The sequence below is a fragment of the Convolutriloba macropyga genome, chromosome 4 (genome assembly GCF_964194025.1).
Source record: "Convolutriloba macropyga chromosome 4, txConMacr16.3, whole genome shotgun sequence".
NCBI classification, from domain to species: domain Eukaryota; kingdom Metazoa; phylum Xenacoelomorpha; order Acoela; family Convolutidae; genus Convolutriloba; species Convolutriloba macropyga.
The window spans coordinates 19,601,941-19,619,105 of NC_134471.1; the positions used below are offsets into that span (position 1 = coordinate 19,601,941).

General features: G+C 34.7%; 1 protein-coding gene across 1 annotated transcript in view; it reads right to left on the reverse strand.

Moving 5' to 3' along the window:
* Positions 1-13,185, reverse strand: part of LOC142337502 (uncharacterized) — a 98,711-nt gene extending 85,526 nt beyond the window's left edge. Inside the window, exon 1 of the mRNA XM_075386778.1 lies at positions 11,653-13,185. Coding sequence (XP_075242893.1) covers positions 11,653-11,784 — 132 coding nt within the window. The 5' untranslated portion in view covers positions 11,785-13,185. The remainder of the gene's footprint in view (positions 1-11,652) is intronic.
* Between the last annotated feature and the right edge of the window lie 3,980 nt (positions 13,186-17,165).

The following is a 17,165-nucleotide window of genomic DNA, read 5'->3' on the forward strand; positions in this document are numbered from 1 at the left end:
CTTATAATTGACCTCGCCGAACTCTTAAATCGCATTGTTTTAAAGAGCTTTTTGGAAAATTTTTCATTAAAGAACTTAAAACATCAAATATAGAGCTGCGGTTCCTCTAAGAGGTTGGCCGATTAAAATGTCCTTTTTTTGGAAGTAATCAACAAACAATACAAATCTTTCTGAACGGATTCTTGACATTCATCTTGTTGTTGAAAACATTTATTTCAAATGGCAGGTGTGCCAAAGGACCCAACCTCTCAAAAACGCAAACTGACAACCTCACTTTTGTTCTGCAAACAAAATATTAGTTAATCACAAGCAACCAATAAATAACAATCAGATAAAATAATGATCTGATTGTGTATTCTTTTCACGATATCAGCTTTGAGTTCAGATCTTCAATGCTGGATATTCAGAGGGATTTGAGAAACCTTTTATCCACTCAATCCTATCTTAAACAAGTTGCTCTATTGGTAACCCTTCGCGTTAGGCGCCACCTAAACATGATAGGGTCCTCAAAATGTACCCACTCATTGAGCTACGTTAATTCAACTAACAACACTTCATGGATTAGGCAAGTTTTAATTTCAAAATGCTAAAACTTATGTGGATCTAGCTTTTGTTGTGGTTACTCATTCTAAAAATCTATTTATATATATATATATATATATATATATATATATATATAAATATATCTGTGTGTAAAATTATGTATATAACCATATATATATATATATATATATATATATATATATATATACATATATATATATATATATATATATATATATATATATATATATATATAAATATTAAAAACGTGCGGATCCTTAATCGATTGGATTTTTTAATTTTCTCGTTTTTGTATTGTTGATTTCGTTTTTTTTATGATTCCAGCATTTTGTATTAATTTGGCTTCCAGCGGGCGAAGTGTGTGTTGCTACTAGTTCCATAGGCTAGAACTCCAAAACTAATTCATGGTTTTACGTAAACATTATAGGTTATGAGAAGCTATGCAGTTGTTAAAAGTGATACAAATTTATAAAAAGAAACCACAAAAAGTAGACAGTATTGAAAATAAATATCGATTATGCTGATTAAATTAAATTTTTTGTCATTTTTACTGCTAATTTTTCTAGAGACGCTTTCTGATAGAGTGTTTTGTTCTTCATTAATATTTCTGGTCGAAAAACTTTTCCATTTGCTTTGATATTCAATAGGTGCGTTTCTTTAAAAACAAATTTGAGGGTCAGATTGCTTCGCATTAAATATTTGGCAGCATATTCTATTTTCCTCGTAAATTTTTTTCCCTGAGCAGGGACTGTGCTTCATAAAAGCGTCATAAGAGATCAAAATTGAACTGGAGTCACCGCAGAATTCCTGAAAACCGTTTATATAAACTAAGAGGAGGTGTTTGGTCTAGCACCCAAATCTTAGGCACTCCATAATCTATGGGTAAGATTTTCGATCTCATTTCAAATGATTTCAAACATTATAGTATGTCAGTCAAAAAAGATTTCAGTGAACTTAGTCCAGGCTATCTCATCCCTAAATTTCAATATTTTCCATTAACCAATTTTGTTCAATTGTGTTAAATGCTTTCTTCACATCTGTGCAGACAGCTTTTACTTCTTTGCATCGGGATTCCCAATCTTGTCTGATGCCCTCGAGAAAACCTATCAATGCTTCATTGTTCCCGTTATGGGGTCGTTAGGCAAATTCATTATTGGGTTAATGGGCAAACTCATTTTTGTGTCATTTTTCAAATTCATTGTACCCGTTATTGGGTCGTTACGAAAATTCATTGGGTAAATAAAACTTCTTGAGGAATGAGGGCAATCGTCTACAGCGGATTCTTTGTATAATTTAATCAATTATTGCTTTTCAATTTTTCCGTTTCAGAAACTCTCATTAACTGAAGACGTCAAGGTAGGAACTATAGCACACTTTTATCTGTTAAAAATGATGTTATTCATACCACCAATATCAGTGCTTCACTTATGTTTCAAAAAAACTAATGACATTTCGGTTTCAATTGTTGTAGTCATATTGGAATTGTTTTTTGCGTTTTTGTGCAATTTTTGCCGATGAAAGTTTCTTCTGTCCTCTTTTTTTCTTTTCAGCTCATTCTTGACTTTGTTGAAATGTTCTTTGCTCCATCATTTTTTGTGTCTCAAATGAATTTGGTATAACCGCTGTTTTTAGGCAGCTATGGTCTTTATAATGTTATGAATTCAATTTTGTTTTTAGAGACTTATCTTCTCAATGTAATATACTAGTTAACTTCTTCATTGATAGATTATTTGATGTTTTCAAAAGCAAAATCCATATCGTACAATTGCGCCACAGATCTGCCTAAAAATCATATTCTGCAAATCTAATAGCTTTTCAGGAATGGATCAATCTCTATATAAATTGTTTTTTCCGTGGCTCAGTCGTTTCGACGCAATCAATGAAGACAATTTCGACAGTAGGGTTATCTCCTTTTGCGACTCGATTAATTTAGTATGTACTTTTTTCGAGCAGTAAACTACGTCAATACTAGCTCTTGAATATTTTTTAGCTGTTTCTCTGGCATAACCCATGTTTGGCAAATTTGTTAAATTGTGAGACCTAAGGAAGTTTTTAATTTGGTGAGCGTGCGATTTGGGTTTTTAGAGTCCATATTAAAAGAGCCACAAATTCTGTGCAATTTTTGAGAGTTAGTTTTCAAAAGGTTTTTTGAAATTTTTTGCCAAATTTTGCCCATGTGTGTGTTGATTTTCATAGTTAAATTTTGATTAATTTTACTGTCGCATTTTGTTTGTTGTTCATATAAGCTTAGAAAGACCACAAACCTCTTCCTTTGGAGTTATTCCTGTTGCTTGTAGTAATCTCCTGCTAGCCATCAAGGGGAATGAAATTTTTGTTGGAATTATCCCTGAGTAAACTTAACATCTACGTCAAACTTGTAGCCAATGGTGGACTCTGCTCTATTTTTATCAGCCCTTCTAACAGGAGTATTTTTTTGCAAATTGACCTTATGTTTTTCAAGAATATTTTACTTTTACTTTTTCGTGGTGAAGCTTTATTCTTGAACACAATACCCATTTTTCGTTATTATCATTTTTTCAAATGCATTGCATTAAAATTATAAAATCTGCAAATAACGTGCTAAAAAGTTAGTTTGAAAACCTGAATGACCGATGATATCTCATGCCTTAATGAATCGTACAGTAAAACCTAAGTAGTTAGAAACAATGGTTCTTTTTTTCTAGCTTATCTCACCTCCAGAGCTGCGGATATCGCAAACTTTGAGGTTTTTTTGATCGGAACTTTCAATGCAGTAACGGCCAATCATCCAGGCATCTAGGCATCCTTGTTTGCGGATATCGCAAGATAAATTTGCACTGTTAAAATCTTGAAAATAGTGAAAAGTTCGTTACCTCTTGCTGCACCGATTGAGATTTTCCCTCTGGCTGCCTCAGTTGCAAGCAGGAGAAGATTTAAATTGTTGTACGTAAATTGAGAAATATTAACCTAAAACATTTCTTTCTCATATTGCTATTCTCCTGCAAATAACATGAGCAAGATAGCACAATGACAACTTGCTACGAATTTTTAAGGAAAGGAGATAAAATATATGCCAAGAATTTCCTCTCATTTCATCTTGCTGCAAATATAACGAGCAAGATATAAAGAACAGGAAGTGAGGGATCATTTTAGTACTGCTACTATGTCGGGTTAACATGGACCCGACCTCAAAATATAATTAAATAGTTAGAACAATATTTTTCGGTTTTTATCGCTTACAGAATAACATATGGATTTAGTTTTCGATTGGCCTCTTTTCATTAGGAGAAATCGTCTCGTGGACTTTTATCGTGATCTAGTCCATTTCTTTCATAAACCCGTTTCATCCACTGTCCCATAAAACAAGATGTTTTTAAGGTCGTCCAAGTCATTGACTGCTGTAACTGCTGTTTCATTATGCAGATTTTCAACCATAACTGATACCGCACAATTTTTTGCGGAAATAATCATTCCCATTTTTTGTTTCTCTTCACATTTGATTTCTGCTTCATTTTCTGGCAGCAGATTTTAATGTGGACTGTTGATTTTCTACAGTTTCCTTTTTGCAATAAATCACTTTTTTAATCCAATTAAACAAACTCGCAAATCACTGGTTCTGGGGATCCCTGTTAGTATATTACATGCTTTAACTCTATTTTCATCCAGTTTGACATTCAAGTAACTTTCAAAATGTTTCAATGTGTTTCGCAACGCGCTACTGCTGTTTCTTGACAGGTGTGGGTTGCAGATTATAACACATTCCTCGCTTGTTTATGGTTCCTCAGCTCCCGTTTATGTCAACGTGTTTTTTGTTGAGATCAGGAACTTTTAAGTTGTTTTTTTTTCTTGTGTAAATTAACCCGTATATTAATTTCGTTAGTTCATCAACTCTTTTGTCCAGACAGTATCGCCACTCATTGCTGCTGCAGTGCTTTAAAAATCGCGGTGAGGCACCTCGCCTCTATCCATGATGTTAAATTTCTTCCTCATTAAAGGATAAATGCTCTTTAATTTATGAAACAAAGTGTACTAGAAAAAAAGAGAAACTACTCAGCTTTCATTTGATGAATAATGATAATAATATTTAATGATAATAATAGATCGTTAACAGATATGACGCAGATATAAATAACTTGTAGGCATTACATTGACACAGAAAGATTGCTACTGTTATGAATTAATCATTGAAATGAAGTTTTTCAACCTAATGAACGATACACTGAAATCTTTAAGGCTCTGAACTCGAGTTTGAAACAATTTTGTCGAACATCGTAAAATCTGTTGTCGTAATAGCCTCTGCTGTGATCTTATTATACAAGAGTGTTTGAAAATGCCATCGTCATGTCTAATAAACGGCTGACAAATTTCCTTTGAAACTCAGCAGTCGTTACTTCCCTTTCAATTTACTAATAAAATTTGTATACTCCGAAAAATTATCAAATACTCAGCAGTCTATCAATGTTGGAGATCAGAGCACGAAGACAGAAATTTAAGTCCGCGAAAACAAGATTAGCTGGTTTTTTCGGTCTTAATTCTTGTTTGCCATAGTCTATTGATTAAATAAATCAAACTTTTTCTGAAATTTGATTTGTAGATACACAGCTGATTCTAATTTCTGGAATGAGCACTTGTATGTTTTCATTCAATTTAATAGAAGCTCTCTGTTTCTATTGGCCACGATTGAAATTGGATCGGCAAGATGATATATTTTTTAGTTCGATAACTTCTGTCTTTGTCTTTAATTTTTTTGTTTTTTTTGTCTTTTTTGGTTTTTTTTATTAGCTTTCAAGTTTCTTTGGTTACATCAACTCTTAAACTGAGCGATTATCAAACTGAGTCAATTTCATAAACATTGTTTCTACTAACTTTTGTCTTTTCCTGTTTTATTTGAAGTGTATCAATTGAATAAATTTTCACCTTTTGAACAACATGATGTCATTTACAGTTGTAATTAAATTTCAAATGGAATAGAAACCACTCAGTTGCATGCCCAAATTAATTTTTCCCTTTTCTTCTGTATTCCGTTGTCCCACTTCTAATTTTTCAACTTGTGAAAAATCACTCTTATTTTCTCGATATTGTTGTTTTCATGCGTTTGATTTCCGCGCTTATTTGTTGAGTCAAGAAATGTCTCAAACAAGTAATTCCCTCTCATGGGTTAAGGTTATCAATCTGCTCCCAGCAATTTGGGTAAGCAAAACATTTTGTAGGATCAAAATTCGTTTTGATACGAAATAGGTGTGCCGTACAGAGAAGCCTTGGAAGCCTTGTGCAGTCATTTTTGTTCTTAATTACTCCTTAGTTTCCAAGGAACGTACTGTTGCTACTAAAAACTCAGAAAACTTTAATTTGGTCTGAACCTTTAAGTTTTATTTTTTTTATAACGAAAATCTCCGTCAATATAGGTCAAAGTTTTCCTCTATGGCAATTTTTTTTTCTTTTTTTCTGTGTTCGGAGAAACGTGTTATAATCATTGAATCATAGTGTTAGAAACATTAATCATCATTGAATCTCTTCGACCACGTCTAAGTCAATTTAGTAAAGCATAAACCAGTTATAAATATTCTTCTTGTCAGAAGCAACACTACTATTTCAATGACAATTGTTCATGTTGCCTACCTGTAGCTAGATGAGTTAATTTTATCAAATAGAAATCCCCTTCGGGCTAGGATTTTAGGATTATAGCCACTCATTTATACTGCTAGAAGAATAGAGTCGTAACAGAGCTGTTCAACTCCCCAAAACTGCTGGCTATAAAAACTGAAAGCGCCCACAAAGCAGATGGAAAATTACTTTTATGTATTTCATGTTTTTTGGAGGAGATTGAGAACAAAGTTAACTATTGAACCTTAAACGAAGTAAATGACTGTCAATAGATTCTATATTCGCATAATTTGTTTATATGGAGTCAGTTCAGAACGCATATGTTTAAAAAGTTTTAAATGAGTTGTGATTTTTAGCTACTTTTAAAATCACACTAATTGCTGTTTAGAGTTTGCTAACATCTTATTTAAAATCGAACAATAATAGATTGCGTTTTTAAAAATCCGAAAAAAAATTATCTACAATGCAAAACACAACAAAAAAGAATCTGACTGATCAGATATTAGATCCTGTCAAGATAGAAATTTAGAGCAAACACTTTTTGACATTTTTTGAGCAAAAAGAATATACTGATAGCTTTTTTTGCAGTTAAACCTTTACCGAAAAGTTTGAACTTCAGTAACCATGGCTTATTATTCGTTATTGACTATTAAAGTTGTTCGTTTTTTTGCCACCAAAAATTGCTAAACGTCCTGCGCAAGCTTTTTGAATCAAAACTGCGCTGAAGTGTAACAATATCAAAATTAATTTGAAATTTTTTTACCGCATTCAATTTATAATTTTATTGAATCCTATCAGCTCCAGTGTAATTGCAGATCAATTGTATGCCCTTTTTCAAATATTTTGTTCTTTTTCAATTGAATTTGGCTTCTCATTTGCCAAACATAACAGAGGAACCTGGAAAATTAATTGAAAGTCTTGAAGATTAAATACAGTAAAAAGCAGCATCGCTAAATTTTGTGCGTTATGATCGACAGTAACAGCACGCAGCAACCAAAAACTACAAATTTCAAAATTCATCAAGTTAAACTCAGAAATTTACGTTTCTGAGAATTTTTGTTCAATTTGAGTATCTCAGATAATTGGGGCAGAAATAAACAAACTATAATGAGAACAACTTTTATTTCGCCTGTTATTGTGTATCACTTGTTAAAGATTGGGGGTTTTAGCAACTAAAAGCAAATGTTTTCTATGAAAAAAACTTTAACGATTTGATTTACTTATTAACGTAGGAATATATTTTTTGTAAATTATAAAAAATGGATGAAATTTTGTAAAGTTTACAATGAATTGAATTTATCCGGATATTTTTTGATCCAATTTTATGCATTCTGTAAAAGAGGAGACTGAAGGTCCTGAAATTTTTTTTTAGGTTTCCAATATTCAATATATAGAAAAAATTTCATCTCAAAGGAATCATGATCAATCGGTGTTGTAATTTAGATACTATAAACAAAACTATACAGTAACAAGGACGCTCGGTAATGTGCGTACGCACATAATGATCCAAACCCGCTCATCCACGTTCTGAACTTAATTGGCTACCAAATCATGAAGAGATCAAAAACATAGATATCGTTCAAACATATGGAATATAATAATGCAACGCTAGAGGGCCGATGACAATTTTTGATAATAGAACTACTAAAAAGGACCATTAAAAAAATCAAAAACCAAACACTATTTACGACCACAACTCGATGTCTACAATAAAAAAAAATCTTAACAAAATCAATCTCGCGTCAGATAAAATCTAAACAAAACAGTTTAACCTATACTTCATTAGAAATAATATGGGACCGGTTCTCAATGCGACTGGTTAACAGGTTGACAAAAAAGTGGAAAAATAGCAAAAAGGTGCAAAGTTAAAAAAATACGTTTCAATCAAATTTTCTATTTCTGAAAACAATCAACTTCTTAGTTATTAATGTCATTAGATATCACCTGAAATCACTGAAATTTTCATTTATATCTCCGTAGGAAGCAATTGATACATACCAGAATCCCATCTTCAATTTCGCAATTGCCAATAGGACTTACGATTATTGTTATAAACCAAAAAGAAAACAAAAATCCTGCAAACTGTACAAATATATAAAAATCTCAAATATTTTATGAAGTCTCGTAGTAAAAGTAGTAAAAAAGCGAAGGAACGAACGTTTGAAGCTAAAATTGTTACATGGGTTAATTTATAGCTCACTGCAAACGGGTTGTGATCTGTGTTTACAAAGACTGAACAAAAATTTGACCAAAAAACTATTTTAAAAAATGACAAAGCTCAAAAACCCAAATTTGTTTTGGAAACAAATATTTCCAAAAGTCATAACAGGTTTAAAATTTCAACAAAAAGCGGTGGATTAGGTTGCCACGCCTCAGGAAGGCAATTGAGTCTATTAATAATGAGACCACGTCACGACCCCACAAAATAACAAATTTATAACAAACACACAAAGAAGCCACAACTTCAAACAATTTTACGACATCACACTATTCATGGCAATATACTTATAAGATGTTACCCGCAAGAACAGTAAAACATTCTCTTTCTCCTCATCCTGTCATCAACGAGCCTTCCCTATAAAAGGACAGCGTAGACACGACAACAAAAAGAAACCCAAAAATTGAACAGTATATAATCTCGAAAAATTTTTTTTGAAAATAAATGGTCGAAGCAATCAGTCACAACGTATAACAAAGCCCAATAAAATCGGATGAATCATCAAACGTATTTGAGACTTATAGTCAGTGAGGTTGAGTTACATGGTGACCAAATTGAAAGCAAAAAGACAGTTGGAAAAAAACTGTTTTAAAAAACTTAGTTTGAAAGACATTAAAACAAACAGCTATAAACTGAAATCTTTATCTAGAAGGAGTTATACGCCCTGGGGAAGCAATTGAGACCTATTGTTATGAGGTGTATGTTGGACAACAACAAAGGGAAAGACTAACATGGGAGAAACAACAAACCATCCACAAAATTTGGGGAGATAACTTGGTCTCAGCCCAAAAAGCATAAACTATTCAACAAAAATAATTAATATATACAGATACGCGTTTTTCCAACGCTGTTCAGATTTTGTAGTATGCTTTCTTTCAATTAGATTTGCCAACAATGTGATAATTTGAGAAGGAAACGAAATGGACTCATAAAAAAAGCAATTATGCTAAAAAATGAAAATCAAAAAAAAAATATTTGAAAACGCGTAGTATCAAATTAAGGAAAACATAAGTTGAATATAAGACCGTTTCCAACAATAATGTTTTACTCACAAGGAATTGTTTTTTGCCTGTTTTTACTGAGGCTGCACCCGATGTTGAGAGAAATAGAATAAAATAGTGGCAAAGTTCAAAACTTCACCGATCTTTTTATAAATCAAATATATTCAAAGTCGTAAGAGACATTAGATAACAACCGAAAGAATTGTCGAAGTTAATCTACACCTCCTAAAAATTTAACTGCATATTTGATTGGGGACACTAAGTCGTGGGGCTACAAAGTATAACAATTGAAAGCAACACTCAAGAGTTCTATAAAATTTTAACAAAAACAATTGGTCAAAGCCGCAAAAACCGTGAGCGTAACTCTTAAGCCATATTATAATTGCGTTGGACACCTTTTTTTCAAATAGTATCTGTCATTAATTGAGCCTTGATTTGAGATTCTTGTCAGTAAATAACATAAAAAACTTTACATAGCGGAAATGCTTTGAAAAAAAAGTCGCGCCCCATTTAAATCTAAAAAATTTTTTATAGTAAGGATGCACGGTGAGATCAAGATCAGCCCAGATATTGCTGCATGTCTAATGAAACATTCAATTGATCAAATGATTGCAAAATAGATCGACTTTTAAACAAAATCTTCAGTTTGTCAAAAAAATAATGCTTTTTTATTAAATTGTCGAGTTTAAATTTGCAAAAAAACTTGCAAAATTATAATCCAGAAGACCAGCTGGATTACAACTAGCTCCTTTCTGAGCTTAAGCAGATTTCGACCGCAGTTTTATGGTGTCTACTTCCAACAAATTCAAAGCAAGTGGGCTAAAAAGCAAACGTGGTCCTATTTTTCTCGAAAAAAGTCTGATTTTTGAAAAATTTAGCAGAAATTTTAGCCAAAACACTCGGATCGAACACCTCAGCAACCCTTTTTTTTATCTTTAGAGAGGAAATAAAGAGCAGTACAGTCAACAAATTTTACATTTTTTACGCAAAATTGATAAAAAAAATTTGGTCAAAAATACTGAAAATGTGAATAAAAACAGCAATTATTCACAAAAATTTAAACCTCGATAACTCCCTATAAAAAGCGAAAAATTAAAAAAATCTTTTTAATTCCTTATTCTACGCTGGACTGGCTTTCTAATGATACCACTCACAACTCTCTACGATGATTATGCAGAAGATTATACAGACAAAATTGACTGAACAAAAAAAACCCATTTGAGTATATAGTTCCTCCCTCCCCACTAAAGTGGGGGTCGGAACAATTACAGAAAACAGTAGTCGAGGTGAGCAATTGATTTTTTTTTCAAAATTTAGAGCTGAGGCTACGATCAGGGCTGGCAGCTAAACACTTATTTTTTTGAAACACAAATGGACACAGCTCCTTCAGACTTCACTTTTTTTCCGTGTAATTCATCACTTTATAACAATAAACACAATTCTATCCATCTGAGTACTTTTAAGTCTTTTTGAAGCAACCCCATTGTGAAGTTTATCTCAAAAACTTTTGCCATTTTGACAAAATAAAATTAGGGTTATAACAGTTTAAGCAAGCGGAGAAAAGAACTATTTTGTTCCCCAGCCGCCCACTTCTAAAAACGCTCATGTAGAATCCCTGAAAATGCGGATGAACTTACCCAAATTGTGCATGTACTTTTTGGCACGCATGCATAGTACTTGCATGTTACCTGAACTTAACTTAAATTTATTTAAACGCCGATAAATTTGTTTGAATAGTTAATATATATTTCTCCTGTATAATGTTGCATTTTCCTGCACAAAGCAAATTTAAGGAAAATTTTTCCGCGCAATGAGAAAAAATTTAGAAAAAAGAGCAGTGATAAAACTAATCTTTCAGTAGAAATTAACACCTTTGCTCGCCTAAAATAGTCAATTTCTCCCTAGAATAGGAAAATTCTTATAGAAATTTTACCAAAACGATATTTTGAAAAGTTTTCGTTGTTTCACCGGGAAAACGTTCTGTGCAGTCTTCACTTCATGTTTTTCAACAAAGAAATAAAAATAATTTTGGTGACAATTTTCCTGAAAATTGTGCAGGTTTGCAATTTTGAAATAAATCGAAGGTAATTTTAACCTGGACACCGCACACGAAATTTTACCTATGCTATTAGAGTGCAGTGAACAAGGTTTTTTATATGGGAAAAATGGCAATAAGGTAAAATTTAAGGAGGTCATGAACGGCTTATGTGTAGTGCGGGGGGGGGGGGGGGGTGGGGTCTTAACCAGAAACTAGAAACTATGGCAGGAAATTTTAATTCAGCGAACCTCAAATCCGAACAACATGAAGTCTCGTTTTGTCTTCAGTTTCGAGTCCAATGAATAAATAAAGTCTGGGGAAATAAACAGAGCGAGTATCAAGAAACGAATTGTAAATTGGTAACGATTGCAAAAAGACATAATTGAACAATAATAAACAAAATATCAAAGTTTGAATTTTTGAAAAGATCACAGAGGATAAAATTGTTCAAATGATTTCAATTACATCAGGTTGAAAAAAATTGTAACGTATTGTGCTAAAATTAATTGGGCAAGTTTAAGTTAATATTCAATATTGGCGGTATGATATCGATATTTCCATGTCCTGGGAAGCATACGTGCAAAATTAAATTGCAATTGCGGAATCGGTTTCAATTTTCAGGATACCATAAAAGGTATTCCTGAGAGCACACTAAGGAATTTGAAACAGAACCCGTAGCAACTTGTACTAACTGGTTAACTTTTTAGGTTTATAACTGCACCTTGATAACTTTTGAATACATAACTGCTTTGTCGCTTATTTTTATTACCTTTAAATGGCTAAACCATTATGTCAAAAACAATCGGGCCACAAATCGGAAAAAGTATACCAAATAAAATGGGGGCCTACTTTCTCTTACCACAGAAGAGACTATTATGCTACAAATTTTTTGTTATTAACTTATTTTTTATTAAATATGTAGGAATTATAACCAACAGTTATAAAAGCTTTGAATAAATATACATACATGAATATAAGTAGGCATAGGTCTAATTGAGTAGGAGACGGGAAATAATGATAAAATGAAAAATGACGGGAAATATTAAGAGTGAAAAGGTAACCAAAGTAGACACTGTTTCTTCAAGTAGATGATTAATATTTATCTTTCCTTAGATTGAGAATTACCAATTGTGCTTAAAACGCACACAATTTGGGATCAAACGTCCGTGGGGAAAGGAAGAAATTGCCAGTACCCTCTCTCCTTTTTGCGTAGGAGGTTGGAGGGGAGGAGGGGTGTTGGGTAAGTTTTCAAGTTATGGTTAAAAGTATGAAAACTATTCAATCACGAAGGTAGAAAGTAGGAAAAACTCGAACGATAAAATTTGTTAGTGGTGATAATCACTTGCGTCTAAACGTATGGGACCCTATTTTTGTTACTAGCTTGCTTTGGGGAAATTTCTATCATGTCATAAGAAAAACCAAAATTGTTAACATTTTGGAACTTTTTATGTAGGGGTTTTACACAATCAGTGAGAAAAAATGGTAAATAATTTTTTTTTGAAAATTTTTAGTTCGAATAAGCCGTAATGTCAAGTATAGTTTAGGATCGTCACTTAAGTGTGCATTAATAATTTATAATCAAAGATAGATATAAATCTTACGCATATAACCAACATTATAAGTGTATATATATCTCTGTTTAAAAGGTGAGCTTTCTATCCGCCAACTGTAAAAGGAACTAATTTCAAAGGAGGAAAGAATAATTTTGTTACTTTAAATCAGAGGCGCCCTTTTCAATTTCCAATAATATTTCACGCCGCCAACATTTTCAGACACAATTTTTCCCGATCTCTCGGGAACTAAGCCAAATTGAAGCAGCGTAACCTGTGCTTTCGGCCTCAGCCAATCACAATCCAGCAATTCGGTCAATTTTTTCACGCTGGTCATCAGTTCGAATTAAGAAAAGGCTGGTTGAAAATGCTGAAACAAAAGCTTTAAAAGGCTGCTTCTCTTTTCCTTTGTTGCAATATTGCTTTTCAATTTTCTCCTTTGGGATTCTAAGTCAGTTTTTCCTCAATTATTTTGTCCATTTTGTTTCAAGGCGCCAACAAAAAAGCTGCTCTTAATTTGTCGAAGAAGCGAAAGGGAAAGATTAAAATCTTTGAAAGGAAATTAAAACAAGAAAGAGAATTGCACGCAAAGTGCGCCACGCAAGATTGTTTTGACGAAAGCAATTTAAACTCAATTATTTGACTATAGTTATTTTAAAATACCTTGCAAATATTCCTGAAAAAAATGCTTGCCTTGATTCAATCAAATTAATTGTCAAACACAAAAAACTATATGTGAAAAATTAGTATTTAAAAGCAATTTTCTGGCAAACCGAGAAATGGGGTAATCACATAAAGGAAATTTGCGTTTTCATTTGTTGGAAAATTTCCCTCGTCGAGGTAAGCGTCTGACATCGTTTATTACACAGACAGTTTTTGAATGCACGCAGGGGTTACGGGGCATTCATACAGCCGAGGACTTTCTTAACAATCAACAGCAACGCAAACCTATTTTAGTTCGAGCCAAAATCTGCCCACAGACTAGCCAAATTCGGTCGCATAGACAACCCAACTCTTCAACATAGACGAGCTCAAAACGTCGTCAAAGGAAAGCCAAACTAAAGTCATGCAATGTACCAGACAATTATTTAAACTTTTTGGGCCCATAAGCATCCATCACCTACATGTTTGGTACCTCCACATAGTGGATGTACCAAACAAATAATAGGGTCAAATATACAAAATTCAGCGCCCAATCTATTTCATGTTAATCTATGGGCTCTCTTTACTGTATTAGAGCGCAAAAAAATTTCTCACAGGTAAAAGAGACAGTATTTTTCGACCTAAAAAGAATTCTCATGACATCACAAAAAAACAGGAAGAACAAAAAGCATATAGCCCATGGGAGAAGGACCATTTGCGAATTTGTTAGAATATCGATCAAACTATAGTGTTAAACTTAGTGAGAATTAGAAAGAAAGTTTAACTTACCAGATTAGAAAGACAAAAGCAAAGTGATTTTGATCAGAGAATTTATATAAAGGAATCGTCAAGAAATGGTGCATAGAATCAATATTCGGTTCAAACTGGTAAATCTAGATAACTAACATTTGAATGAGATTATTTGATGTAAAATCTTCCCAGCATGTATTGAATGATTATGATACCACCGGAAATGTGAACGAATTCTTCGAAAAGTGTATATGCATACCACCTATGGTACCCCCTGCGACTAATTTCTGTGAAATTTGCGGAAGCAAACCATATTGGGTAACCCTTGCGACCCCCGCTGTAAATCACTGTGCTCAGATTAATTTTGTATATTGACTTTCCCGCACTGATAATGGGTATATAGACAGATTATTGTTGAGCCTTTTTTCCCCAAAATCAAATCACCATCTTGATCTAATAACAAGATCTCTCCTGTAAGTCTCTAAATTCTACTGTGAAATATCATTCTTGATATTCTCTCATTTTGAGAAATTAATTTTTTCTACTTAGTTAAAAACAGCTTTTTTCCGCTTTCGAAAATCCATAGCCCAACAAGTTATGGGCACAGCAATTTTCTAAGTCATAAAACTAATTTCTAAAACAAAGCTGATTTGTTGTTGACAGTCATAGTCCTTTTATGCTTAGCACATTTTCAATTCACAACTGTTTTGACTGCTCAAACTACGATGAATCAACAAACAGTGAAGCTGCTGACCTACACAGGAAAAGCACAGCACTTTCCAATCTAGAGGCAAGGCAATGATGCAGATGAAGGGACTCTATACAAATCACTACGTGGGACAGAAGAGCAACCCAATGAGCCTACACCACTGGCCAATGGGGAGAGCAATAATGAAAAGATGAACAACAAGGTGCTGAAGGAAGCATATGAGAAGGAAGTTGCAGACATCATGGAGAAACGGAACAATGGGTGGTGCCATCTGGCACTGACTCTGGATGCAACAACCCTCATGCTGATGAGACATGACTGTGTGGGAGATGATGGCATGGAGCAAAGGATTGGAAGCTTTTGCAAGAGAGATTTCAGAGTGTGGAGACACCGACAGTGGTGACTTTAGTGGCATAGCTTGCTCGACTGCAGCTCGAGGATTCTGAGGATTTGGACAGCTTCTTCATCAAAGGACAGGAGTTGCTCACAAGGCTACATAAGCAGGGAAAGCAGTCTCAGAGACCCTCTCAACGCCTTGGTCCTCAATGGCCTGCCAAGGAGGTATGCAGAAATTCCATGAGAGCACAGCACAGAGGCACAAGGGACAAAGTGATTCAGTGGAATTGGCAGTGAAGCGTGACTTCAAGAAGGGACCCAAGAAAGGAAACTGCTTTGTGTGGGATCCCCGGACACTTTGCCCAGGACTGCAGGAAGAAGGAAACAGCACAATGCAGCAAATGTGGTGAGAAAGGTCACCTAGACAGGGAATGCAAGAGACAAAGAGATGGAGGCAAACATGAGTCAGTGGCAATGGGTCCAACATTGGCTTCACCGGACGAGGAATACTGGGCAGCTCTTATCCAGTGGAAGACAGCAGGCATGCTGGTGGACAGTGGTTGTACAGATCACATAGTGACAAACATCGATGCGTTCCTGGACTTTGTGCCCATTCAACCAGTGGTCAGAAATACGGAGAGGCTTCTAGACTGGTGGGCAGAGGCTGTGTGAGGATCAGCATTCCCTCAAATAAAGGGGAACTAAAAAAATGTTTTGTGTGTGCCAGACTATTCTTTAAACCTCTTATCAGTCTCAAGATGCACGGAGTAGGGACGTAGCTTCACTTTCGAGAAAGGAAATAGCTGCATGAAATCAAGAAGAGAACTCGAGTAAAACTAACACAAGAAAATAATTTGTTTTACTTACCCTGCAGCGTTCTAGATTTCAAGATGACTTCTAACAGCAAGAAATTTGACAGTGCAAGGAAGTGGCAGAGACGATTGGGTCACTTGAATCAAGCAGATGTGGTCAGTAATGCACCAGAAACAGTGGGGGAACTCTATGATGTCTGCAATGTGTGCGCATTGGCCAAGATCACAAAGACTCCAGTACCAAGTGTGGCAGAGACCCGAGCAGAAGAAAAGCTGGAGAGGGTGTTCGAAGACGTGATGGGACCTTTCAGACTAGGGTCACTGTCAGTGTTCCGGTTCTGCATTGTGTTTGCAGACCAGTACACGAATTTTGTGTTTGTGGACTTGCTTAAGGCAAAGAGTGAAGCACTGGCCAGCCTGAAGAAGTTTGTTCTCAGTGTGGGGACGCCCAAGATGCTGAGACAAGACCATGCGAAGGAGTTTCTCTCAGAGCAATTCAAGATGTACTGTTTAGATGCAGGCATTCTACAGGAGAAGATCATACCAGAGAGGCCACAACAGAATGGGTTAGCTGAGAGGTGCAACAGTACACTGCTGGAGATGTCAAGGTGCTTGCTCATTGACTCGGCTCTTCCCAATATGATGCGGGGAGCAGGAGTTCTCCACGCAACAAGAATCAGGAACTTGGTTGTGAGACGAGGAGAAGAAAAATACCCAACAGAGCTGATGCGAGTTACAAAACCTAAGCTTTCAATTAGTAAACTTAGTTCGAGATCTAATCATCAAGGAGTCCGAAGTGGGCTCAATCCCTGACAACACAGAGACGACCGACCTACTAGATGAGGGGTCACAGCAACTGGGGATCTGGCATCCAGATGATGGTCATCAAGACAATGGCAACAAAGAGGAGCAGTGCATATCTACTGCAATGAAGGAGGAGTGGCATGACGCAGAGAGCGTGA